The sequence below is a fragment of the Camellia sinensis genome, chromosome 11 (genome assembly GCF_055761805.1).
Source record: "Camellia sinensis isolate YWXY chromosome 11, ASM5576180v1, whole genome shotgun sequence".
In the NCBI taxonomy this organism is placed as follows: Eukaryota; Viridiplantae; Streptophyta; class Magnoliopsida; order Ericales; family Theaceae; genus Camellia; species Camellia sinensis.
In genome coordinates, this window is record NC_138971.1 from 12,240,537 (window position 1) to 12,265,620 (window position 25,084).

At 34.9% G+C, this 25,084-nt stretch overlaps 2 protein-coding genes across 5 annotated transcripts; both read left to right on the plus strand.

The window, feature by feature from the left end:
- Window positions 1–5,159: 5,159 nt before the first annotated feature.
- LOC114317479 (alpha-1,3-mannosyl-glycoprotein 2-beta-N-acetylglucosaminyltransferase) lies at window positions 5,160–19,537 on the plus strand. Of its 3 annotated transcripts, none has more exons than XR_014343577.1 (16): window positions 5,160–5,534; window positions 6,146–6,236; window positions 12,705–12,739; window positions 12,845–12,921; window positions 13,017–13,062; window positions 13,168–13,230; window positions 13,463–13,529; window positions 13,638–13,706; window positions 13,829–13,898; window positions 14,000–14,061; window positions 14,458–14,547; window positions 14,645–14,739; window positions 18,286–18,352; window positions 18,449–18,487; window positions 18,576–18,746; window positions 19,254–19,537. XR_014343577.1 is itself a non-coding variant. In XM_082893596.1 (16 exons), the coding sequence occupies exons 2-16, from the start codon at window positions 6,188–6,190 to the stop codon at window positions 19,359–19,361; spliced, it is 1,104 nt and encodes a 367-aa protein (XP_082749722.1). In that variant the 5' UTR covers window positions 5,160–5,534; window positions 6,146–6,187; the 3' UTR covers window positions 19,362–19,537. The 3 variants fall into 3 exon arrangements, 2 of the variants coding, with proteins under 2 accessions (XP_082749722.1, XP_082749723.1); XM_082893596.1 differs by having other exon boundaries at window positions 18,286–18,348; XM_082893597.1 differs by lacking the exon at window positions 18,449–18,487 and having other exon boundaries at window positions 18,286–18,348.
- Window positions 19,538–19,588: 51 nt separating this feature from the next.
- On the plus strand, window positions 19,589–24,960 carry LOC114317459 (E3 ubiquitin-protein ligase, putative (DUF177)). Of its 2 annotated transcripts, XM_028264184.2 has the most exons (7): window positions 19,589–20,149; window positions 20,693–20,923; window positions 21,121–21,213; window positions 23,139–23,234; window positions 24,095–24,175; window positions 24,504–24,543; window positions 24,665–24,960. In XM_028264184.2, the coding sequence occupies exons 1-7, from the start codon at window positions 20,003–20,005 to the stop codon at window positions 24,739–24,741; spliced, it is 765 nt and encodes a 254-aa protein (XP_028119985.2). In that variant the 5' UTR covers window positions 19,589–20,002; the 3' UTR covers window positions 24,742–24,960. The 2 variants fall into 2 exon arrangements, with proteins under 2 accessions (XP_028119985.2, XP_028119986.2); XM_028264185.2 differs by lacking the exon at window positions 23,139–23,234.
- The last annotated feature ends 124 nt before the right edge of the window (window positions 24,961–25,084 follow it).

Sequence of the window (25,084 nt, forward strand, 5' to 3'; positions counted from 1 at the left end):
AACTATAATTTTCTAGAGATCTACCGGAAGCTAATGATAATAGAAATTAATATCTTAATTTCTGATCTTCTAATTCTTGTATAAGCTCAGTACTTATTCTAATTTTAATCCTAAGTTCTTCTTCTAAAGGCATAAAATTTTGATTTTTAAAATTCTTTTATGGACAATATTTCCTTAATATTTCTACTCGGGTTGCTCTCATTGTATTCTAAAATTCTTTTTCTTTGGCAAACTATTTTTAGGCAATGTTTGTTTTCATTACATGTACTCCCACCTTGAAGCTAAGCTTCATTCAACATAGTATATTTTTATTTTTATTTTTTATTTTTTACCTTTCCCCTTCTGCCTACAATTTGCCCTAAAATGCCTAACCATGGCTCACACGGGCTCTTCAGCTAAGGTCACTCAGTAATAAAATAGAAAACAACAGATACTACGAAGGTGCAAAACATGTAATATTAATGAGCAAACAAGCATTCCATAAACTTAGTTTTTCCAAAAAGAAAATAAAATTTTAGAATAGAAGAGTTATCCTTTTGAAATATTTAAGGAAAAAGAGAGACTACTCACACTTCATATTAATAAGTAGTATACTTACAAAGATTATGTTACAGACTTTGAAATTCTGAAAGACTTGGGACACTTAGGATTTTTAAGAGGGGTTGGAAATTTTTACTAAGTAGAGTGAAGGGGAATTTTTCATTCTGCTTCCTCCATTGGCATGAATGCCAATTTATACACATGGTTGATAGATACATACAAGATTAAAGATTACAAACAATCCTAAAAATCTATACATCAAAAGTTTGGACTCAAAAGTCTAAAAGACTACTTAAGTCTAGGCCATAGTCTATACAAAAAATTCTATGCCATAAATGCATAGATTTTGACTCAAATTTCTATTCTAGATATGTGTAATATCATTTTATCAATAAAAGATTAGGATAATGATATCGGGTACTGCTTTGGACTCCATCGCATATCATTCAATCCTTCTTTTTTGATCAAATGTTGACACTATAATTTATTACAAGACACGTGTAAGGATTTTCACAGCTTTTCTTTAATGGAGCAGGGTAGGGGTCATCTGCTCTATTAAAGTAGTGAGTGAAGGAAAAGTCTTACTACTGACAGACACAAATAATTGCAGACATAAATATCTACAATAACTTTTGTCGTTTCTGGCGTGTTTTTCTCTGATTGTTGAAGAGAGGCTTTATCTTCTACAAATTGTCTTTTTCTTCTGAGACGCCAATAATTGATGTAGACGCTTGGATGCTGAGTCTTCAAAGCGGATTCTTCGTGGAAGATTTACAAAATTTTGAAGAGTCAAAAGTCTTGAAATACGGAATTACTACAATATTTTCAAAATATTATATGAGTCTTAATTTTTGTTTTCAAAACGTTCTGAATTTGATTCTTTCACAATATATGTATTTGTTTGAATCCAAATTTAAGTGTCAAAGAGATGAAAATTAGAAACCAAAAATAGTAGAGAGATGGGCGAATAATTACATTAGACTGTCGTTGCCATTACAAAGTTGAAGCTCTATTCTTCTTCACCAACAGAAAATGAAAATCAAACTTGAGAGTGAATAGAAATAACTACAGGAATTATGTGGCTCTTGATACGTGATGTAATTATAAATTATCATGGATATGATAGTTATTAAATTCTTATCAAACATTGCATTAGTGTTTTATGTTGTGCAAAACTCATCAATATAGAAGTCATCAACAATCAGAGATTGTTTGGGATAGGGTTTCTGAAACATTCAAACAACTTGTTAAGTAAGTCACTGGATATTATAAATAGGCAACATACATAATTTCTCTATATGAATTAATCCATTAAATATTTTGATAATATTAGAGAATTGACTTGGGCGTCAGAGGACCTCGGCTACGGTTGGGAGTGCTACGGTTGGGAGTGCTTTGTCTTGCAGATGGCGATCACATAATGACGCTGATCATCTTCTTTATTAAATTTCTTTATCATCAAATACGATGTTTATTTTTAGGTCCGTACAAAACTCTTGTATAATTTCTTCCTCAATTAGCATGAATAAAAGTTGATTTTGATGCCATTATTATGTACGAAGATCAGAGGGCAAAAATATCAAAGCTAAGGTGTCTGAACAGAAGGGTTAGCAAAGGTAACAGATCCTGTAGAAGTGTTCGTATAAAAAATTTGGAGTTATTTATAAAAAATGGAAGGAATAGGAAGCAGCCATTACCAGACCCCCCTTGCGTACCGGAGGTCAAGGACACCAGCGGCCAATGGATAAATGCGTAGTTACCGTAGTCGTGCACCTTTTAAGACCCAGTATGTTCGCAGACGATACGTTCAGAATATTCCCCGATTTATTAAGAAGACTAAGAGGGGAGTAAGGAAATTACAGCTATACGATGAACAATTAAGGGACGTTAAGTTTGAGGCGTGGCAAGATTACTTAATGGTATTGAGTTGGGTAATAAGAGATCTGACCGTCAATCAGACAAGATCATGGTTAAGGGTATCAAATTCATTGGTAATGTTCAATTGGGACAGGATGCTAAGAACGAAGCTGTGGTCCACCACGTGTTGTTTTTTGTCATCAGTGATAATAGTCCGTCAGATTCCGTCCCTACACCTGACAAGATATTTATTGGAGTTGGTGAGGGTAATCCTGAGACCTGGATTGTTGATCCTGACCAGTCCGACCGTTTTCGGATGCTAAAGAAAATGAGATTCAAGCTCGTTGGTGGCAAGGACAAAGAGTACGTTCGTCACAGGATAGAAGTTGTAGACCGGTTCTTCCCAGTTGATGTTTGGACGGACTACAAAGATACGCTGTTGGGAAATGTTGGATGCAATGTCCCCAAAAATGAGAGAATGGTTTGATGTTAATGTAACCACTGTCATGATTAATGAAAATTTTTATTAATTTTATTTATGAAACCACTCAAAGTTTTATTTACTTACTACATTTTCCTTATCATTCACTATTACATCTTGAGTCACATCACTATTTTTTACACTGATGATTACATTTCGTAAAACATTAGAAAATTCTGCTGCATCCATAACAACTGATCCTCTACGATCAACTTTCTCTTTGCTAACACCAACCTCTGAAATCGACGGACCAGGATCAACATCACTAGTGTCATCACCACCTCTGCGTACATCAATCTCTGACAAACTCAGACGACCTCTACGTTCATGAATGACTAAATCACTTTCCCCAAAACCTCCTAACAACAAATCTCTTCGCCTCTCCGGTAAACCAACAGACTTAGTCCGTGTCAGAATCGGAATGGCCTTCGTTGGAGGACAATGCCAGACACCAACATTATCATTAGTATATTTTTTAGATAACACAACAATAGAGGGGGCCCTCATTTGCGAATCTTCTGGCATGTCACTCGTAGAATACTTCAGATACCCCTTCATTTTACAATACGTAACCCCCCTTTTAATATTGAAATTTTCAAGTCGATACTTTACCATCCATGACAGCTATTTGTCGTTAATTGAACAATAACCATTCCCATAATAGACTAACTCGCATTGATAATCTACTGGGAAAATAAACCATGCCTGCAAACTGTCATTACCGTCTAACCTCCGATCATAAACATTTACTCTGACCAACCCACTAGCATTGGGTGCGCAAAGGGGGGAATATTTTATCACCCTAAACCAACCATTTGCTTTTCTTATATACCCCTCTTCTCCTCCTTTCTACGAACACTCAATTTCATTTGTCTCTCATTTTTTTCCTTTTCCCCTACTTTCAACTCTCTCTCCATTTGTGATGTAAATTTTAAGTTTAGACATAGGAATATTTAAATTGAGAGTTAGTAATTTTACAAGAGATCAGAATTATTTTTGGAGATCCATGGAGCAATTTCGGATTTATGGTGATGAAATTAATTATTTTGAGGTAAATTCGGGTTCTATACAATATGCTATATTTAAATCTCTTTGCAAAGAGTTCTCTATTTTTAATTATCCTCAATTTGTAATCTACTTGATTATTGTGGTTATTAATAGATTTTGTAAAATCATCTCATAGTCGAATCGTTGATATTCTGATCATTTGGTAAAGTTTCCTACAAATATTTCTGTGTTAAAATGGTGATTTGTCTGACTGAATGACATGGAAATACTCCGTACATGGATCGAGTGAATCTTATTAATTGTTTACACCAATATGCCCGGATAAGCGTGGAGCTTAGGTGAGGTGGGTGAATAAATGAATCTATTCACTGGTCATGTACTGAGTATGACCGGGTATTTGGTCCAGATAAATTATAGTTGATTTGTTGTGCAATTTGATAAATTGCTTGATTATCGTATCGTTGATTTAATGTCATAAATTGTTGGATTCCTGTTAATTTATTCTGTATCCGAGCCTTGTATTCCTGTCGTATTGTATATTTCGCGAATTAATTTATTTTTCAGGTGCGGAGCAGATTTTAGTGGAGCTCAAAATTGAGATTAAAAAGATTTATTAATATAAAGATTTGGGACCCACCACTGTAATTATTAAATTTGAAGATAGATGTAACATTGTTTATTTTGGAGATAATTGTGCTATAGAATATTTGGAGGATATTATACCATTTGGAGACAATTTTGTAGTTATTATTTTTGGGAGCAAAACTTGTAATTTTTTTTTAGGCTATTTTAGTGTGTTTAACGACCCGGGAGTGGGGCGTTACACAACCCCCTCAATCGGTGATTATTTAACAAAAATGTTAGAAATTTTAAAAGTTTTATTAAATATTTTATAAGTTTTATTAAATATTTTATATAGGTACGAGATTTATATAAGATCTATATTGTATGAGTTGTATATTTATGTGAGATATTTGATAAATTTTTAGTAAAATATTTGAAGTCTTTAGTATTACTTATATTTAGTAGGAAAAATGTTTGGGACCATAAACATTATTGATTATTGATGTGTTTAAATTTTTTTTGAAATTATGTCTGACAGTAATATAAATAGTTCAAATCATTTTAAGAATTATGAGAGTTATATTTTATGAATTTCTATCATTACTGATTTAGCGGTCCGGCAGTAGATTATGTGATATCTTATGATAATATGATTGATGAAAAAAAAAGAAATATTAATTATTTAAGTTAGCTGATTGAACATAAGGATATGAATGGGCTCACTCACTCACTCGGTCATGAAAATTCAATGCTCACTTGAGAAGGAAAAGACTAGGGAAAGTCGGCAATCGCACTAAAAGCCACAATAATATGATTGATGAAAAAAAATAAAATATTAATTACTTAAGTTAGCTGATTGAACATAAGGATATGAATGGGCTCACTCACTCACTCACTCACTCACTCGGTCATGAAAATTCAATGCTCACCTGAGCTGAGAAGGCAAAGAGTAGGGAAAGTCGGCAATCGCACTAAAAGCCACAATAATCAGGGTTAGATTAGAAGAGGAGACTAGCATGACATAACGTGTCTTGATTGACTTGGTCGAATTGAATTCCACACTCCACAACAGAGTTAAAAAGGGGTAAAATGCTTTGATTCTTATACTTTTTAGGAAGTTTGATTTGAATCCCTAATATATATAATACATGTTATGTTTGTGAACATTGTGCTCAATATGTACATGTAATAATGTGTATCTGTATGAGGAACTTAACATTCTATTCTATGCTGCATTTGCAATGTTTGTTTGTTCCTCCTTTGTTTAATCTGATGTAGATTCAGAGCAGTGAATTCTTTTATGCATATTATTGCATGCAAAATATGATAAATCCATCTACATGGTATTTGATGAGAATAATCAAAAATCATAATTCATCTGTTTGAAATGCTTACGTTGTGTTTGGTTGGAGGATTTGGAGAGGGATTTGGAAAGGGAAAGGGAAAAGTTTGGTGAAATATGAATAAAATATACCTACATTTCACCTAGTTTCACACACCTTTTCTCTTTCCCTTTTCAAATCCCTCCCCAAATCCCTCAACCAAACACAGCATTAGTGATTGCTTTATGTTCCCTTTGCCTAACAATGTCTAGGTGTCTTGGAATCTGTTATTCACAGAAGTTAATCACTTCCAGATGTGCTAGTTGTACAATCCCTCCTTACCTATAATATAATGTTTATTTGATCATAACAGGTGTAATCAGAAAATCATTATACAAGCCAAACACGATTAATAATGGATCAGATTAGCATTCAAAAAGGAAGAATTGTGACACTAGAAGAAGGTATGGTATATTTCTGGTTGCTATATTACTCTCTCTCTCTCTCTCTCTCTCTCTGTGATTTTATCTGTTGCTTCCATTCAAAGGAAGCAGCTAGAGCAAAGGCCATATAAATCTTATCCTAAGTGAGCATGTTGTGATATCTTTTGATCAAATCAAACATGTGTACAAAGATGTTAATAAGTGATGCACAAGGTAGAGATCCACTATTCGGCTCACACGCAGTATCTTTCCACCATGTGGAGGCTTAATTTATATTTATAATTGTAGAAATTTAATGTATAAAGAGAAAAAGAGAATTGTATTATTGATTGATGTTTGTAATTGTTGAATTATTGAATGCTACAATGATTCCTATATATAGAAGAGTAGGTGGTAGATGGAGTAGGTAAAGTGGAGGTGGTAGGTGGAGTAGGTGAAGTGGAGGTGGTAGTGGTGTAGTGGGTTTAGTGGAGTAGGTGAGGTGGTAGTGGTGTAGTGGGTTAGGTTTAGTGGAGTAGGTGAGGTGGTAGTGGTGTAGTGGGTTAGGTTTAGTGGGTGAAGTAGGTGATAGGTTTTAACAGCCCCCCGCAAACTCAAGGGGGATAGAAACTAACCAACTTGAGTTTGGAGAGAGTAACAAAACAAGAAAATACATAAAAAATAAAAGAGGATAGGAGACACTGTATGGTCGTGTCAGACCGTTGTAGAAGACCGATGTAGAAGACACTGGCTCGTGTCGGACCGATGTAGAAGACAGTTTATGGGGTCATGTCGGACCGTTGTAGAAGACAGTTTACGGAGTCTTGCTGGACCCTTGTAGAAACTAACCGGAATCAATGTCGGGACAGTTTACAGAGTCTTGTCGGACCCATGAAGGAGCTAACCGGAATCAATGTCGGGACAGTTTACAGAGTCTTGTCGGACCCTTAAAAAGTCGCACCCTCAAAAGGTGTGCCCAATTTTTCAAAAAGACGTGCCATCAAAAGGCGTGCCCAATCCATAAAAAAACGTGCATCAAAATGCGTGCCCAATCTATAAAAAGACGTGCCATCAAAAGTTGTGCCCTCAAAAGGCACGCCCACTTCATCAAAAGTCGTGCCCGACAGAAAGCGTCGAGCCATCAAAAGGTGAGCCGGAGACGCGGCGAGGCACGTGAGCGACAGAGCGGCGTGTCGGCCGCGTCGTCAGTGTCAATATAAACCAATGCGGAGGCGGAGGAAACCAAACCAGACTGAAACCTCTGAACTTGTCATTCTGAAACAATCTGTAAATACTCTGTATCCAACCCTTCTCGGAAACACTCAGCAACCCAAAAAACATGGCCTCTTCTTCCCGTTCAGCTACCCAGAACATGGCTTCATCTTCCCGTGGTCTGCTCACTCTCTTTCCCGACCTCAACGAGTCAACAGGAGAGATAACAGGTGCGGTGGCCCGTGAACCTCAACCAAACACCTCTGGTTTTGCTCCGTTGAACTTTCCGATGCGGTCGGTGGAGCAAAAAATGGCAATGCAAACGGATATTGAGGCCAATCAGTATACATTGAAGTCATGTGTGGAAACCATGACTGCGGTCACAAACTTGTCGCACCGGCTGCAGAGTAGGACAAATGAGGTGCAGCAGTTAAACGCCCAACTGGCTCTGCTCCAGCGCATGTATAAGGATGCGCGAGCAGAGATAAGTGTGCTAAAGGCGGAAAATAAGGAGCTGAAGCGGAAGGCCACCGTGATGTTCCGATTTGGAGGTCCGCCATATGCTGCAGTGGAGGAGTATGGGGGAGTGAACGTGCTGGGCGGCGTGGAAAACACGGAGGCAGCACCGGCAAGGGCCGCTCAGGACGGAGGCAAGAAGAAGAGACCAGCGGCAGAGTAGAGAAGAAAAATCCCGCCTGTGGATGTGGTTGTTTGGGTTTGTTGTTTTTTTTTTTTTTTTTTTTTTTTTTTTTGGGTGTAAAATTGTGATCAGGGCGAAAAAAGAAAAAGTAGCACCCACGTGAGTTCCATCCAATTTTTTATATATATAAGATAAAAAAAAGGTTTGGACGGTGGAAAAATATTTTAAAATAGAAAAAATTATATAATATAGTTATCTCTTTGAAACTATATGCTGGTGTTGATCAAAAAAGTGGGCCAAATTACCAATACCGCCAATCTTGTAGACATCCTGAAGTGGGAGACGAAGAGGCTTGTCTGATGGCCTCTTGGGCTCTGTAATCATGTCGAGGGCATCAAGAAGGGTTGGGCCCTTGTACCATGTTATCGGTGTAGAAGACACTGTATGAGTGTGTATATAGACTGCCCAAAAGATATCCATGGATATAGATATCGAGCCCTCAAAAGTCGTGCCCTATTTTGTGGCTTAGAATAGCAGGGGATTGAAACCAGACGCAAGGAAGGCCGGTGTCGCGACGGAGCTTTGGCAAAGGGACATCGACGTGCAAGCGGTGGTGGTCTCCGGCGACTGAACAGTAGTGCACTCAGAAAGGAAATTTCAAGGTATGTGTAGAAAAATTTTAGCAGATTAGGTTGAGGTCCGGCGGACGGCCAAGGTGAGGTTGCCGCCCGCCGGTGAAGCGAAAAATACTAAGTGCTTAACCTTGCTCTGATACCATGTAGAAATTTAATGTATAAAGAGAAAAAGAGAATTGTATTATTGATTGATGTTTGTAATTGTTGAATTATTGAATGCTACAATGATTCCTATATATAGAAGAGTAGGTGGTAGATGGAGTAGGTAAAGTGGAGGTGGTAGGTGGAGTAGGTGAAGTGGAGGTGGTAGTGGTGTAGTGGGTTTAGTGGAGTAGGTGAGGTGGTAGTGGTGTAGTGGGTTAGGTTTAGTGGAGTAGGTGAGGTGGTAGTGGTGTAGTGGGTTAGGTTTAGTGGGTGAAGTAGGTGATAGGTTTTAACAATAATTTTATAAATTAAAGTGTTTAGTATTTAATATTTATTTTCTTATTGTTATTAATTTTTCTATTTTATTAAGGTTAACCTATATATAATAGGCTTTGGTATTATATTAGGCAGCCTTCAATTAATGAAATTGACAGTTGTTTAAGGTTGCGGCCTTTGTGTGATTAGGATTGCGGCCCTTGCATTCTTCTCTTCCTGATTCTCTCTCCTATTCTTTCTCTCTGTTCTAATTTACGGAAAAGTTTAAGTGTCACAATCCCAACCCGTCCCAAACAGGATGGCGTTGTGACCGGCCAGTAGTCATAGATTATCAAGGGCCTAACTTTCAAAACAAGTTCGAGTCTTAGGATAATTGGGGTGAATTTTTTATATTTTTTAGTACGGAAGCCATTATTTGTTTATATTGAGTCCATTCGAAACATCCACTCAGAGCAGTGCATAACTACATGAAATGAAAGCATTCATTCCTCTTGGATTGTTATCTTACATTATTACATGGTCTAAACGACAAGGTAAAATAAACACATATGACAAGGCTTTACAAATCTAGCACAACCACACAAGACCAGTTTCTATTCAAACTTCTCTTCGTAACTCTTCATCACCTACATATATTTAAGAGAGAGGGGTGAGTCATTGCCCAATGAATAATATTACAGTTTAGTGGTAAATGAATGAATTCCAATCTCATTTGCAAAGCATAATATCATATCATATTTTCAAAAGCATTCGAACATTTCTCATCATAATATTTCATAATCAAAACATGATAGCATGGTACATCCATTAGGGCGAAGCGAAGGAATAACCGGTTTGATCACCGATTAAACAACCCACTCTCAGGTGGCGAAGGAGACCTCAATAATAGCCATGGTAAATTTAACTATCCCCCAATGGCTAGGACTATCTAAAGGATGCCACAACAAATTTATCAAAATATAGGATATTCATTCATTCGGGAACAAAATAAGGATTTCACAACATATGATATATCATCGAGTTTTCAAAACAATTTTCAAACATAACTTTACAATAATAGTACTCACAAATGGCTTGTGAACAATGAGGTTTTCCCCCCTCAGAGTGCTTGACCTACACAAAGCATAAGCAAGACGTTGAAAGCACTTAAACTAACAAGCTTCTAAATTCATTTCAAGTGTTCTAACTTAACTTTCTGTTTCTTAATATTTTCTTAGATTATCCAGACTTTTCTACGCCTAATTCAAATCTAAATCAAGTGTCAGACATGTATCAAATGCATGGCTAGAAGCACCCTAGGTGATTAAGGCTTGAAGAAGGTTGAAGTGTGTCAAAGACGTAAGTTGAAGGGCCCTAAGTATTCCACATCAGTTTCATATACTATGCGTTGAAAAATATCATGTTTAGGTATTTAAGGTTTAAGGAAATAGGAAGAAATGAAAAGAACTAGGTTATGAGAGGAATTAGCATGAAATGGTCAGGAAGAAAGTAAGCAACCTTCACTAATTTAAACATATCTTTTTGTATGTTTGGAATTTGGATGTGAGACCACCACCATTGGAAACTAGACTTCCGGGACTTAAATTTAGAATTAAGAATCGCGTAAAACCGAGTCCGGATGAGAGATATACCCATTTGAAGTTGCGCTGAAACAGAGGTTCTGCACGTGCAGGACAAGGTGCAGGAAGGTTGGGGCACGTGCGGGAAATCTGGCCGCACGTGTGGTTATTTCAGAATGCAAAATGGCTTCTGGAGGGTTAGGCCGCATGTGCGGGAAATCTAGGGCACGTGCAGGAAATTCTAGGTTGGACGGGCTGAAGCTGTTCTTCATGTTCTTGAGGTTTCTAACTCCAATTTCTTCACCTAAAAGCCTCAAAACATGATGTATAATGTTCCAAAACATGAAAGTATGATACAAGATTCATGAATACCCATTTGTATGCAAGGATTTCAAGATTAAACTAACAAAAAAATAAAATTTAATTCAAGAGCTCTTTAATTTTTTTTCTCTCTTCCACTTTCTTTCATTTCTTCATTTTCATTCCTTTAAAACAAGATTTTAAGGCTTCAAAACATGAATAAATGATGTGGGTTTTGTAGGAAAACATTCATATGCAATGAATTTAAAGTTTAAACCAATCAAAACGTGATTTTCTTGCAAATTTTTTGAACCCTTCCTATTTCTCAAACTCTTTCCTATCTTCCTCAATTTCAATCTCTCAAAACTTAGTTTAGATGATCTTCTAGCTAGATTATAGCAACAATACAAGAAAGAGGGTTGAATTTCTTACCTATTAATGATTTTCCTTGAATTTCTAGGCTTCAAATTGAAGCTCCTTTGATTTTTCTTCGATTTCCTCTCTTTTTCCGTGTTTTTTTCTTCTCCTTTCGTCTCCTTTGTTCTTCTTTCTTCTCCTTTTGTTTTGACCCTACAGATTTTCTTCTTCTTGTTTGGTTTTATTGAGTTAAGGCAAGACAAAAGTTAAATAATACAAAAAGGAAGGTGCTTGTTTGCTTCACCTATGTGTATGCTTCCCCAAATCCTAATTTATTTGCTTAGTTTAGCTTAGCTTAGCTTAATCAAGTTTACCTTAAGTATTTTACTAATTGTCTCATTAGCTTAATTAACCAAGCTTTAGTCCTAACCAATCATGCTTACTCTTTAATTCTTATTAGCCTGAATAAACTCTAGAGCTCTCTCTCTCTTTTTCTATATTCTTCTCTTTTGTTTTGTAGGAAATGTTGAGGTGTGTGTGTATGCATCACAAAGGATTAATTAGCTTAGTCAATCAATCTTAGTTATAATTAATCAAGGTTAATCTCTAATTAATCAAGGCTTAACTTAATTACGATTACGGTTAATCTCTAATTAATCTTGCTTAGCTTAATTACGATTACGGTTTACTAATTCTACTTAATTAGCACTGATCCCGATTAGTAAGAACAATATAGCATCAAAATGGCATGCACATTAGTCTAAGATCTTTAAGCTCCTCGATTAGTGAATAGGGAAACTCAAAATTTACTAAATTCAACCTAGAAGTCCTTCCCTAACTCTCAATACAAGACATAAGGATTTCCATGTTCGAAGCTCTATATTAACATATACTTTCAAACTCATTCTCAAGTATATTCGTTGGTTTGTCTTCTCAAGGCATGTTTCTCACTTTTAATTCTTAAGAAGTTTTAATTTTATTTAGGCATATAACATAAGGCAGGGCTTAGGGTATTCAAGGATGAATAATAATATAGTTATAGCACGTGACATTCGTTGGGGTGTCATATTAAGTTTAAAACTCTCCTTTAATTCTACAATCTTCCTTTTGATCCTATCTTCTCTTTTTTCTGAGTGAGAGCTTTTGCTGGTTGGTTTTTCCTTTTTTTTTTTTTTTTTTCTGATAGTATTGTTCATATACAATGCACTCTATTATAAATTATAATGCACAGTCACCATTTGAGGTGTAGTTGTTTAAGAAATTTGAAAAACTTGGCTCAAATTCTGAGCCTGTTACATAATTCCCCTGCACATTTTTTATTTAACTGATGTGTATGCTTGTGCATTTTTGTTTGTAATTTGATAGTTATAATGTTATCATGTTGCAGGGAATGGCCTTGAAAAAATAATAGACAAAGTACAGGTTTGGATGGAGTGGAGGTTTTTTCAATTTAATTCGTCTATTTTATTTATTTATTTTTCTGTTTAAAAGTCATCACATATGCATCCCTCTTTTCTGAATTATTAGGCTCCAGTTGCGGCAGTTGTGGTTATGGCTTGTAACCGTGCTAATTATCTTGAAAGGGCTCTCAAATCTATTCTAAAGTATGCTTAATATTTGTGAGCATTTTCTAGTGCTCCTGATTAATTTGCTCATATTTCAACTAACTCACTGCTGCAAAATTCTTCATATTCTCCAGATATCGAAGTTCTGTTCCTTCAAAGTATCCCCTTTTTGTATCCCAGGTACTTTTTTAAGTGGGGATTCTAGTCAACACAAGTTTAGATATGTTTGATTGGTAATGAGAGATCAGGAAGGACAAGACAGCTAAAGCTAGTAAATTTCTGTAGGATGGAGAAGATCCTGATGTCAAAACTAAGGCTTTGAGTTACAATCAGCTAACCTACATGCAGGTAAATTATTTTAATTCTCTAGCGAGGGATGCTGATGACAAGGAGTATGGTTCAGCAAATTTTCATCAACTCATACATTTGTCAATTAATTTTATGCCATGGAAAGCTCCTTTCAAGAAACATACAAATCTTGTCTTAGAGATGCCATATGTTTTCATGACATAATTTCTACCCTTTTGTGAGACTTTTTGTTAATATGTCTAGCTTAAACACTAACTTCAGTTGGTTGCAGCACTTGGATCATGAACCAGTGCACGCCGAGAGGCCCAAGGAAATGATTGTATACTACAAGATTGCACGTAAGGATTTATCTTTTTCGTCACTTGCTTAAAAAAATAAAAAAATAAAAAAAGGTCCCCTTTAAAAAGCATCATTGTTGAATGTCTTTTAATGCTGGTGTTTTCTAGGTCATTACAAATGGGCACTGGATCAATTGTTTTATAAACATAACTTTAGTCGAGTTATCATACTTGAAGGTGCAACAATCTTGCTTTGTGCTGCCTTTTTTACTTTCTCTCTCCTTTATTTTTATTTTTATTTTTATTTTTCAATGGAAATGTTAAGCAATTTGCTGAAAATAAATTTCCATGGAATACAGATGATATGGAAATTTCCCCTGATTTCTTCGACTATTTTGAGGCTGCAGTTGCACTCCTTGAAAGTGATAAGTGAGTCCTATTATGAAGTACATTTCGTTATTTGAAGTTCAAGATCAGAGTCTGCACCCTCTAACTATCTTTTTGCTTTTGTTTGTATGAATCCAAAATAGGTCCATTATGGCTGTTTCTTCATGGAATGACAATGGACAAAAGCAGTTTGTGCAGGATCCTTGTAAGTTCATTTGGTGCTTGTATCGGTAAATAATTATTCTTCTAGAACTAAATGTAAAGCTAACTGATAAACCTGCATAGAGGTTACAGTTATTAGTCATTTTGCAGTAACTACAAGGAGTTTTTGTCCCCTAGGGACTTCTCAGTGGCTTAGGTCGCATTCCCCCCATAGATTCCAGTTCAAGTCTCCTCAACTGACCTATTAAAAAAAAAAAGTTTACTTTGGAGATTTTTGCTTCCAAGGTTCTTGTGAAGGCATTATAACTTTCATGTTTGGATTGAAATTAGTTTACTTGATTCTAGCAGGCAAATGAATGTTGCATCGTATAAAGATTATTCTTTAAATCAGAAATCTTGAGAAACTGTTCTCTTATCAGCTTTATGATACGCTTTGCAGACATGCTTTACCGTTCAGATTTTTTCCCTGGATTGGGGTGGATGCTGGCTAAATCTACGTGGGATGAACTCTCTCCAAAGTGGCCAAAAGCATATCCTTGTGGCATATTGAGTCATAGTTTGTTGTTCATACTTGCATATTACTTTAATGCATCTCTTTTGAACATTTTCTTTGACATAAATTTTCACTTATTGGGATGATTGGTTGAGGTCAAAAGAGACTCACAAAGGTCGACAGTTTATCCGTCCAGAAGTGTGCAGAACATATAATTTTGGAGAACATGTATGTAAAATGTTCAAAAGTGATTTTTTTCTTTGTGAAACAACAATTCTCACTCAGAAAACTTAAATATGTTCTTGTTATCATTGCTATAAAATTTGAACCATGTCATTGCTCAAGATATTGTTCTAAATGTATGTTGTTTTGAAATTTGGCACCGGGATAAAAATTTATTGTTGAAGATTGACTCTTAGTTATTTCTCACACACAAGAAGTTACACCATGCATGCACGCACCCACCCACCCACACACACCCTCTGCATACATGCGCTACCTTGCTCACCCATTTCCTGACAAAGTAAACATATCGTCATATTTCCTCTATAACAATAATCATCTTTAAATAGTTTTGACATTTAACGTTAATTATTATTCACTGTGTTAAAATCTACCTACTCTCCACCTACTTCACCCACTTAAACCTACTCCACTAAACCTAACCCACTACACCACTATCACCTCCACTTCACCTACTCCTTACCTACTACACACTCACCCTCTTCTATATATAGGAATCATGAATCATTGTAATAGATATCAATATAAATCAATCAATAATACAATTCTCTATTTCTCTTTATACATTAAATTTCTACATGGTATCAGAGCAAGGTTAAGCACTTAGTATTTTTCGTTTCACCGGCGGGCGGCAACCTCGCCTTGGCCGCCCGCCGGACCTCAACCTATTCCGCTTATTTTCTACACATACCTTCCCATCACTGCCTAAATCCTCTCTCTTGAGGCCAATGTGAATTCCTCTTCTTCATAATCTGCACTAACTGTGGCATCTTTTCCTGGGGCAAACTCTGCAACCCAACACTCAATCTATGCTTCTCCTCCATGCTCATTTGCCTCTTGTTAGGATCCTTCGCCTTCGGCTTTGGTTTGGGCTTCGCCACAGCCTTGAGCTTCACTGCAGCTTTCAGCTTCACGGCAGCCTTCGGTTTCACAGCAGCTTTTGGCTTCGCAGCTGGCTTGGGCTTCACAGCAGCTTTAGCTTTTGGCGCAGCAGCTTTTGTCTTAGCCGGAGCCTTCTTTTCCTTTTTTGCTTTTACAGCCTTCGGCTTTGCAGCAGCCTTCGGCTTTGCTTCCCTCTGGTGGCTCCCCAGGTTCCACCTGAGCTGCATGATTCATTTATAGCTGCAATTGATAAGGGAAGTATTAGAACAATGCCCAATAGAAGTATGCCAGCTGCTCCTTACCCTACTCCTGGAGCACTATTAATAGGTGATGCTTTCAACATGCGTCATCCTTTAACTGGTGGAGGAATGACTGGAGCCCTGTATAAGGTGTTTTGTGCATCTCCTGATCAAGCAAGGAAGGAAATGCGTGAAGCATGTTTTGATTATTTGAGCCTTGGAGGTGTGTGTTCAACAGGACCAGTGGCTTTACTCTCTGGTCTAAATCCTAGCCCATTGAGCTTGATACTCCATTTCTTTGCTATAGCCATATATGGTGTTGGCCGTCTCTTGCTACCATTTCCTTCCCCTAAGCGCCTGTGGATAGCAGCTAGATTATTTTTGGGTGCATCGGCTATCATTTTTCCCCTCTTTCTCTCACATGGGCTTGTCCCCTCTCTCTCCTCCGTTTGATTTCAAAATCCATTATTTTTATTTATTTTCTCCAAACCACTTTCCTTATTTCCCCCATCTTTCATTTTGATTTCAAATATATTTTTATTATTTCTTTCTTTATTTTTCTTTCACATTATTTTTTAATCTTTTTCAAATTCCATTCATACCATATAGCTTTGCACACCAAACCATCTTTTATTCATCTCAGGGATCAACCCCGATCACAATTTTAACCAAAAAAAAAAAAAAAAAAACAACCACAACAACACAAACCACAACACCACAAGATTTGTTTTCTTTTCTGCAGACGGCCACCCACCGACCTCATTTTTTCGCCTATTCCGCCGGTCTTTTCTTCTTGCCTCCGTCCTGGGCGGCCCTTGACGGTGTTGCCTCCGTGTTTCCCACTCCACTGGGCACGATCACTCCACCCTGCTCCTCCACTACAGCATATGGCGGACCTCCAAATCGGAACATAACGGTGGCCTTCTGCTTCAGCTCCTTATTTTCCGCCTTTAGCACACTTATCTCTGCTCGCGCATCCTTATACATGCGTTGGAGCAGAGCCAGTTGGGCATTTAACTGCTGCACCTCATTTGTCCTACTCTGCAGTCGGTGCGACAAGTTTGTGACCGCAGTCATAGTTTCAACACAGGACTTCAATGTATATTGATTAGCTTCAATATCCGTTTGCACTGCCATTTTTTGCTCCACCGACCGCATCGGAAAGTTCAACGGAGCAAAACCAGAGGTGTTTGGTTGAGGTTCACAGGCCACCGCACCAGTTATCTCTCTTGTTGACTCGTTGAGGTCGGGAAAGAGAGTGAGCAGACCACGGGAAGAAGAGGCTATGTTCTGGGTAGCTGAACGGGAAGAAGAAGCCATGTTTTTGGGTTGCTGAGTGTTTCAGAGAAGGGTTGGTTACAGAATGTTACAGAGAACGAAGAGGTTTCAACTGGTTTGTTATGCTTCCAAGCCTCAGACTTCGCTTTGGTTTATAAAGACAGAGACGACGAGGCCGACACGCGCTCTGTCAATCACGTGCATCGCCGCGTGTCAGGCGCCCCTTTTGATGGCTCGACGCTTTCTGTCGGGCACGTCTTTTGATGAAGTGAGCACGCCTTTTGATGGCACGCCTTTTGATGGCACGCCTTTTTATGGTTTGGGCACGCCTTTTGATGGCACGCCTTTTGAAAGATTGGGCACACCTTTTGAGGGTGCGACTTTTTAAGGGTCCGACAAGACTCTGTAAACTGTCCCGACATTGATTCCGGTTAGCTCCTTCATGGGTCCGACAAGACTCTGTAAACTGTCCCGACATTGATTCCGGTTAGTTTCTACAAGGGTCCAACAAGACTCCGTAAACTGTCACCACAACTGTCATAACATTGTCTGCTACAACGGTCCGACATGACCCCATAAACTGTCTTCTACATCGGTCTGACACCGCCATCTAGTGTCCTCTACCCCGTTATGACACCACCATACAGTGTCCTCTACATGGTTATGACACCCCCATACAGTGTCCTCTACAACGTTATGACACCATCATCCAGTGTCTTCACCAATGGTCTGACACGACCATACAGTGTCTCTTATCCTCTTTTATTTTTATGTATTTTCTTGTTTTGTTACTCTCTCCAAACTCAAGTTGGTTAGTTCCTATCCCCCTTGAGTTTGCGGGGGGCTGTTAAAATCCACCTACTCTCCACCTACTTCACCCACTTAAACCTACTCCACTAAACCTAACCCACTACACCACTATCACCTCCACTTCACCTACTCCTTACCTACTACACACTCACCCTCTTCTATATATAGGAATCATGAATCATTGTAATAGATATCAATATAAATCAATCAATAATACAATTCTCTATTTCTCTTTATACATTAAATTTCTACACACTGTTTCCTACAACTATGGTTTCCTGACAACCTTGCTTATTTTTGTCTTACTCTGATTTCCTTGCAGGGCTCTAGTCTGGGCCAGTATTTTAAACAATATCTTGAGCCAATTAAGTTGAATGGTGTTCAGGCATGTGAGCATTTTTTATTTTATTTTTTTGCATAGAAAATATGATTTTAGTTTGTGCACAATTCTTATAGCATCAATGATATTTTACTTTCGCTGAAAGGTTGATTGGAAGTCAATGGATCTGAACTACCTGATGGAGGTATAAGATACATTTGAAATTGGTTGTCCGAGGTGAACTCAGAATTTAGTGTATTTATGCCTAAATTTTTTAACCCCCACTTTTTCAGGACAAGTATGTTAAGCACTTTGCTGACATGGTTAAAAATGCAAGACCTGTCTGTGGAACTGATGATGTTCTGAAGGAATGTAATATAGATTGTGATGTGCGCATTCAGTACAAAGACAAGGCAGATTTTGAACACATTGCACACCAATTTGGCATTTTTGAAGAATGGAAGGTAGTGCAACTTCCAATTCATTTATCTAACAATAGAAACCGGGTGATTTTGTTGATTGATTTTTAGTATGGATCTGAAACACAATTTATTGACATTTGCACACACCTTGTTGGTTCTTAAAAAATGGCTATGGTACCTTTTTTTTAACTTCATTTTCTTCACTAAATATAGAAAATCTTAATATTGGGTCAATGTTGTGCTTGACTAGTTTCGTAAGACAATATCTGGATATGTGTATTTTGACTTTGTGAATTAAGCACCTTTTAATGAAGTTCTTGTTTCTTATTGAACTAAAGAAATCAAATAATGTTGAACTTCTCCCTCTATCTCTCTCATGCTTTGATACGCTTTCTTGGAGATGCAGAATTATACATCTTTTTAATCATTTAGAGTTTGAAGGCCTTTTTCACACTTGTACACAATATGCTTGTTCTGATGGTAGTCTTATTGCTTAAAATTGTTTTCCGTTCAAAGAAATCACAACCATTGTTTTGTGTCCTTTCCCAGCATGACGTGCCAAGAACAGCCTACAAAGGAGTAGTTGTTTTTCGATACCAAAGCCCAAAGCGTGTATTCCTTGTTGGCCCAGAATCTCTCCAACATCTTGGGATTTAACACGCTTAGTAATGATTGAGGTTTAGTGATTGCAAGCCATATGTATTCATTAGTAATGATTGAGGTTCAGTGATTGCAAGCCATATGTATTCATAATGCAATCTTAAATTATTATGTTTTGTAGAATCAATTTGGAACAGAGATCTAGAGATATAAATGTTATGTGAACTGATATCCATGAAGGTCTCTTTTGTGGACAGATTTAGTAAATAAGTTAGTAGTTTTTGAACAAAAAAATTATCCTTAGAATGAAAAAATAAAATAACAATGTTAGTAGTGATTAGCATTTCATTTTAAAAAATATAATTTCAAAATTGAAATTGTATTTTTTGATCTCACGACTTCAACAAAATAAAATTAAATAAAATATATATTGGTAAATTTCTTCAAAATACCTTGTATCAAGTAAATAAATTTAAGGGTAAATTAACAATATCTCCTTACAATTTGCCTAATTACGTATTACAGGGGTGCAATGTAATTCTCAAACTTGGAGGAAAAATTTACAATAAAAGCAAATATCTGGGGTGTCAGTGTAATTTAGCCTTTCTAATTGTATAGCCAGCAAGTCTTGAAGATAAGGTTTCCATTCAATAACATCCAATGCTCTGTTAGAGAGAGAGAGAGAGAGAGAGAGAGAGATGGCAGAGACTGGTTACTGGTTGAGAGGAAGAAGCCTAAACCTGAATCTGAACCAATCATCCAAAGCTGAGGAGGCAAAGAAGTCCTTCAAATTGCCATTTGTTTGGGCCACCAAAACCAGAACAAGAAATGAAGAGTTCTCACTGGTGGGTAATATTAATATTAAAAGCTATCCTACTTCAATTCATTTCAAATTCACACCTTAGTTAGTTGAGTTTTAGAAGAAATGACATCTTTTTGATTTCCATCATTTCATAAACAAACAAAAGCAGTTCTGCTACAAATACAGAAACCTATCACAAAGCAAACAAGATATAAAAATAGACATAATTTTTTTTAGAAGTAAACCTCATTAATTTATTTTTTATTTTTTATTTTATATAAAATCTTGTTTGTTTACATGTATTCTATATACATGATATAGAAAGAAACTAACACAACTTATATAATATCTATAGACATAAAGATTTTTTTAAAGTGGAACTCATTAACAAATTTTGTAATTATTTTTTTTTTAATTAATGTACATTTTATGATAAGAGAACAATAAGATGCTATCATATTGTGATCATAGTGAAGGTCATATGTTGATTAGATTTTCAAGATTAATGACACTTGCATAAATTAACACTATGCTTAGCTAATTAAAAATAAATATTTTTATTTTTTTGTTAAATATAATCATCTAGATAAGAAGAAAAAATCAACGAAGTCCACGACGTCTAGTGAAAATAGCAACATCGTCGTCGAACAAGGGGAGATGGAATGGAAAATGGACTAGTGAATACATTTTCTCTCTCCAACAATTGCATCTTCAAGATTTGATCGAAGACGATGAAGATGGTGATGGCAATGGCAATGACAATGGTAATGGCGGTGGGAGAGACACTCAAGTTTCTATCACCCTCTCCATTGAGAAGGTAATATTTTTTTTGTTCCCAAAGAACAATGTTTCCTTTTCTTTTCATTGAAACGGTCGAAATGTCAATGGTTAAGATTCACGTACGGTATGATCTCACAATATCAACTTTAAATATGCAATATAGATTTGAAATTTTTAACAATTTTCTGAATATAATTATGATACCATAGGCTTTTTATATATATATAAATGCAGCATGCAAGCTTTGGGCTATCAGTGAATGGAAGGATCATCATCACATCCCTAACCAGAAAGTGTTGTAACTGCTCCTCCCCCTATTCCAGAAAGGTTTGTATTTTTAATTAATTAAATTATTTCTTCTCCTTCTCCCTCCACAAGTTGTGCTAAGGAGGGTGGGGGTGGAATTGTGATAAAGTAAATGAAATATTTAGGAGAAATTATAAAAAAAACTCCGACAGTTTGAACCTTATAATAATTTTTTTATATATTTATTTTCAATTTAAATTATCTGTTTATTTTCATTAAATAAAATTGATTACTTTTTTTATTTTTATTTTAGTTATTAAATTCATTGTAGGTGTAAAAAAATGTCTATAATACCCTTTTCTATTGAATTTATTGATTAAAATATATTTTTTCTATCAGTTTTATTTAATGAAAATAAGCGGATGGTTTGTATTGAAAACAAATTAAAAAATTATAATTTAAATTGATAAAACTAAAAACTAAAAGATTTATTCTATTAAAATGCTTAAATTGTGGGATTTTGTTTTTGTAGTTTTTTTTCAAAATTATAATTAAATTCAAATATGAGTGATGGCTTATTTTGATAATTGGATTAAAAGTCAGTTTTTTTAGCTTTTTTGAATTACATTACCTCTATACTTTTTTATATATTTTTTCAAAAAAAAAATAAAAATCAAAAAATACTAAATGGTTAACTTACTTATTTTCATATAACTTTTTGAGCAACTTTTTCCGAGTTTCATAGCATTGTTGTTCTTAATTTTCCCAATAAAGAGCCATCATTTAGAGAATGATGTGGTTTATTTTATATTAGGGGAATTATAGTTTAGTGGAACAGACAGAAATAATTTACACAAAAAAGAAGTGCTACTCAAGTTTGTTTGTTTTAACGTAAAAAATATTTTACTTATTTTTTTTTGTTGTTTGGTTGGATAGAAAGTAAATAAAATATTTTTTTAAAAAATATATTTTTATATCATTTTTTAAAATATGACTTACTTTTAAAAATTTTGTAAGTTAGTTTTTATAAAGTTGATTCTCTCTCACTACCTTTTCAACACATTTAACATTTTCAAATACTAATATCTTAGCTCACTAAAAATTCATAAATGACATTTTATTGAATCAAAATTTTCTTTTAAGCAACAATATTTTTTTTTGTTTCAAGTGTTAACCAAGTCTCAAAAAAAAAAAAAAAAAAAAAAAACACACACACACGCATTTTTTTTTGTACAAAATCAATTTACAAAAAAATAATATTTTTTGTGTAAAATATTTTACATTGAAACAAATGGGGCCAAAATTGTCCCTTCACAGTGTTTGAGTTGCACTCCTCAATGTTAATTTTTTTTTTTGGTCCTACACACTTAATTCTAATTCTCTCCTTATAGGGAAATTCCAATACAATAATGATTGAGACTCATTTTTTTGAGATTCGCACAATCCTCTTTGAATCTTAACCGTTGATGGTGTGGGTTCCACACATACATATATTAATAGTTGAGATTCAAAAAGGATTATGGGGGTCTCCCAAAAAATGGGGGCCCAAGTATTTTTCATTTTAATATACATTTCCTTTAAAATGGTGTACCATATGCACCTCTAGTTATGTTATTTTCTTCTTTAATTATGATTAATATTTTTTTTAGTTATGACATTATTTTAGTTATGACTCCCGAGATCTTTAGTTATATCTCATGTTGTGTTTAGTTATGATATATTTTTTTTTAGTTATAACTTACAAAATAAAAAATAATGTAATTTTTTTCTTTAGTTATAAAATACATATGATACATACTTTAAAGGGTGTGTGGCATAATATTCCCCCTTTATATTACATCCAAAAAAATTCCATTACAATGGCTTTATTTAAAAAATATTATCATTACATCTTTTTGATAAAAATTTGTTATATAAAATTTATATTTATAAATAATTTTATTTCCAATAATATACTATATTACTATAGTATTGGTGGATAATGTGATGTGGTGGTGGTCTCACAGATTGATACAGAGTTCAATGTTTGGGTTCTGCAATCAAGCAGACACAGCGGCACTACCACTCATCACCTACCTGAAATTGGTGCCGATGACCCTTCTGTAACTCTCTCATTTCTAAACTCTCTCTACATATTTATATATGGTTAGAGTTTTTGGTTTTGAGTTCTTAAAAAAGGATGGCTATTATTCAGTCCAACATCTGAACTGGACTTTGTTGTTCGGACTCGTAAGATTTATCATAACTTTTATTTTGATAATTTAAATCGTTTATTTTGTAAAACTCTTCGTATATATTATTCAAACAAAAAATCAAATCAGTTTGATACTCGTAACATATTCAATTTATCACATTTCAAAATTAAAAGAGGATTGCAAGTGTATTTTTGAAATAGACCATCTATTTATTTTTTTATTTTTTTTTTGTGATAAACACGATAAATTAAACATGTTATAATTATTGGGCTGATCATGTTTTTTTTTTTTTAATATGAATGGTATACACAAAAAGCTTACAAAATAAATGGTTCAAATTCTCAAAATGAGAGCTCCAACGAGTAATTCAGATCTGGACAGGAGGCACTCCAAACCCTTTTTAAAAATAATTTTTAAAATGTTCAATATGTAATTTTTTTTAAGTTTTAATGAACGTTTTTAACATTCTAATTCATTTTTTTTAAAAAAAACTTCTTAGATCCTCTTAATTTGTGAATTGTTGTGAATTTTCGAAAAGAACCAAATTTGTGAATTTTTCAAAATTACAAAAATTCAGTATATTTTTATATTTATTAATTTTTTTAAAATATAAAAGTAAAAAATTAATTAACATATAAAAAACAAAAGAATACGAATTGAAAATTCAAAAAATTATTTTTAAAAACTTCAAATCTAACCAAGTATGATTATATATATATATATATATATACAATAATGTAGAATGGGGTTGCATGTAAAATGGGTAGGTGATATATGTGAAAGCTGGAGGAGAAGCTGACCTTGATTCACTCATCCAAGATGCTATTCGCCTTGCTACCTCTGTTAATGTACGTATCACCCTCTAATTCTACCTCTTTAATTCATTTTATATCTATTCATCTATGGCCCTGTTTAGTGGAGTTTTTTGTAAGTTAAAAGTTGATAATCAGAAATCAGAAGTTAAAAGCATCCTATCCTAGCTTCCAAATAATCAGTTTTTTTAGCTTATTTAAGCTATTTCTACTTAATAAGTTAAAAACAGAAACTGCACCAAACAGTTCGATACAGATTCCCAAATCAAAATAAGCTATAATCACTCCTATATCTTGTAGATTCCAAAAAAAAAAAAAAACAACTGAAGATTGCACTGACATTTGTGTATATATATATTTGCAGGAGACTTGTTCAGAGGCTTGTGAGAAATCTGATCAACTACGTATGAATTCTTATATATTTATTTATTTCTTAAACTTACCATTAATTTACTTCTGATCATAAAAAATTATTAAGTAAAATTAATCAGTTGAGTTAAATAAAACAATTTCATTTTTTTACAGATGTTGTTGGTGAACAAAAGGCTGCTTCTATTGATAAACGCTGGTCAAGATTATTGGAATTGAGAAATTCTTTTTAATATCTATATTTGTATATATATACATATTCATTCACACTTCTTCCTTTTTAAATGAGCTGATTAATAATATATATATATATATATATAAAGAGAGTGAGTGAGTGGTTACAAGAAAAGTGTGAATATCATTTCTTAGTATGTGCATATAATGTACCTCTATAATGTCTCTATGTAATTAATTTACTTGTCACACATGTTACTAAAATTTGCTTTTCCTAATGGGGAGTGTTTGTAGATCACATAATAAACTTTTAGAAAATGTTTGGTAACTCAAAATTTTGTGACTCAAATAGCTCAAATTTATCAAAACGACGTCGTTTTACACTCATTTACACTCAAAACG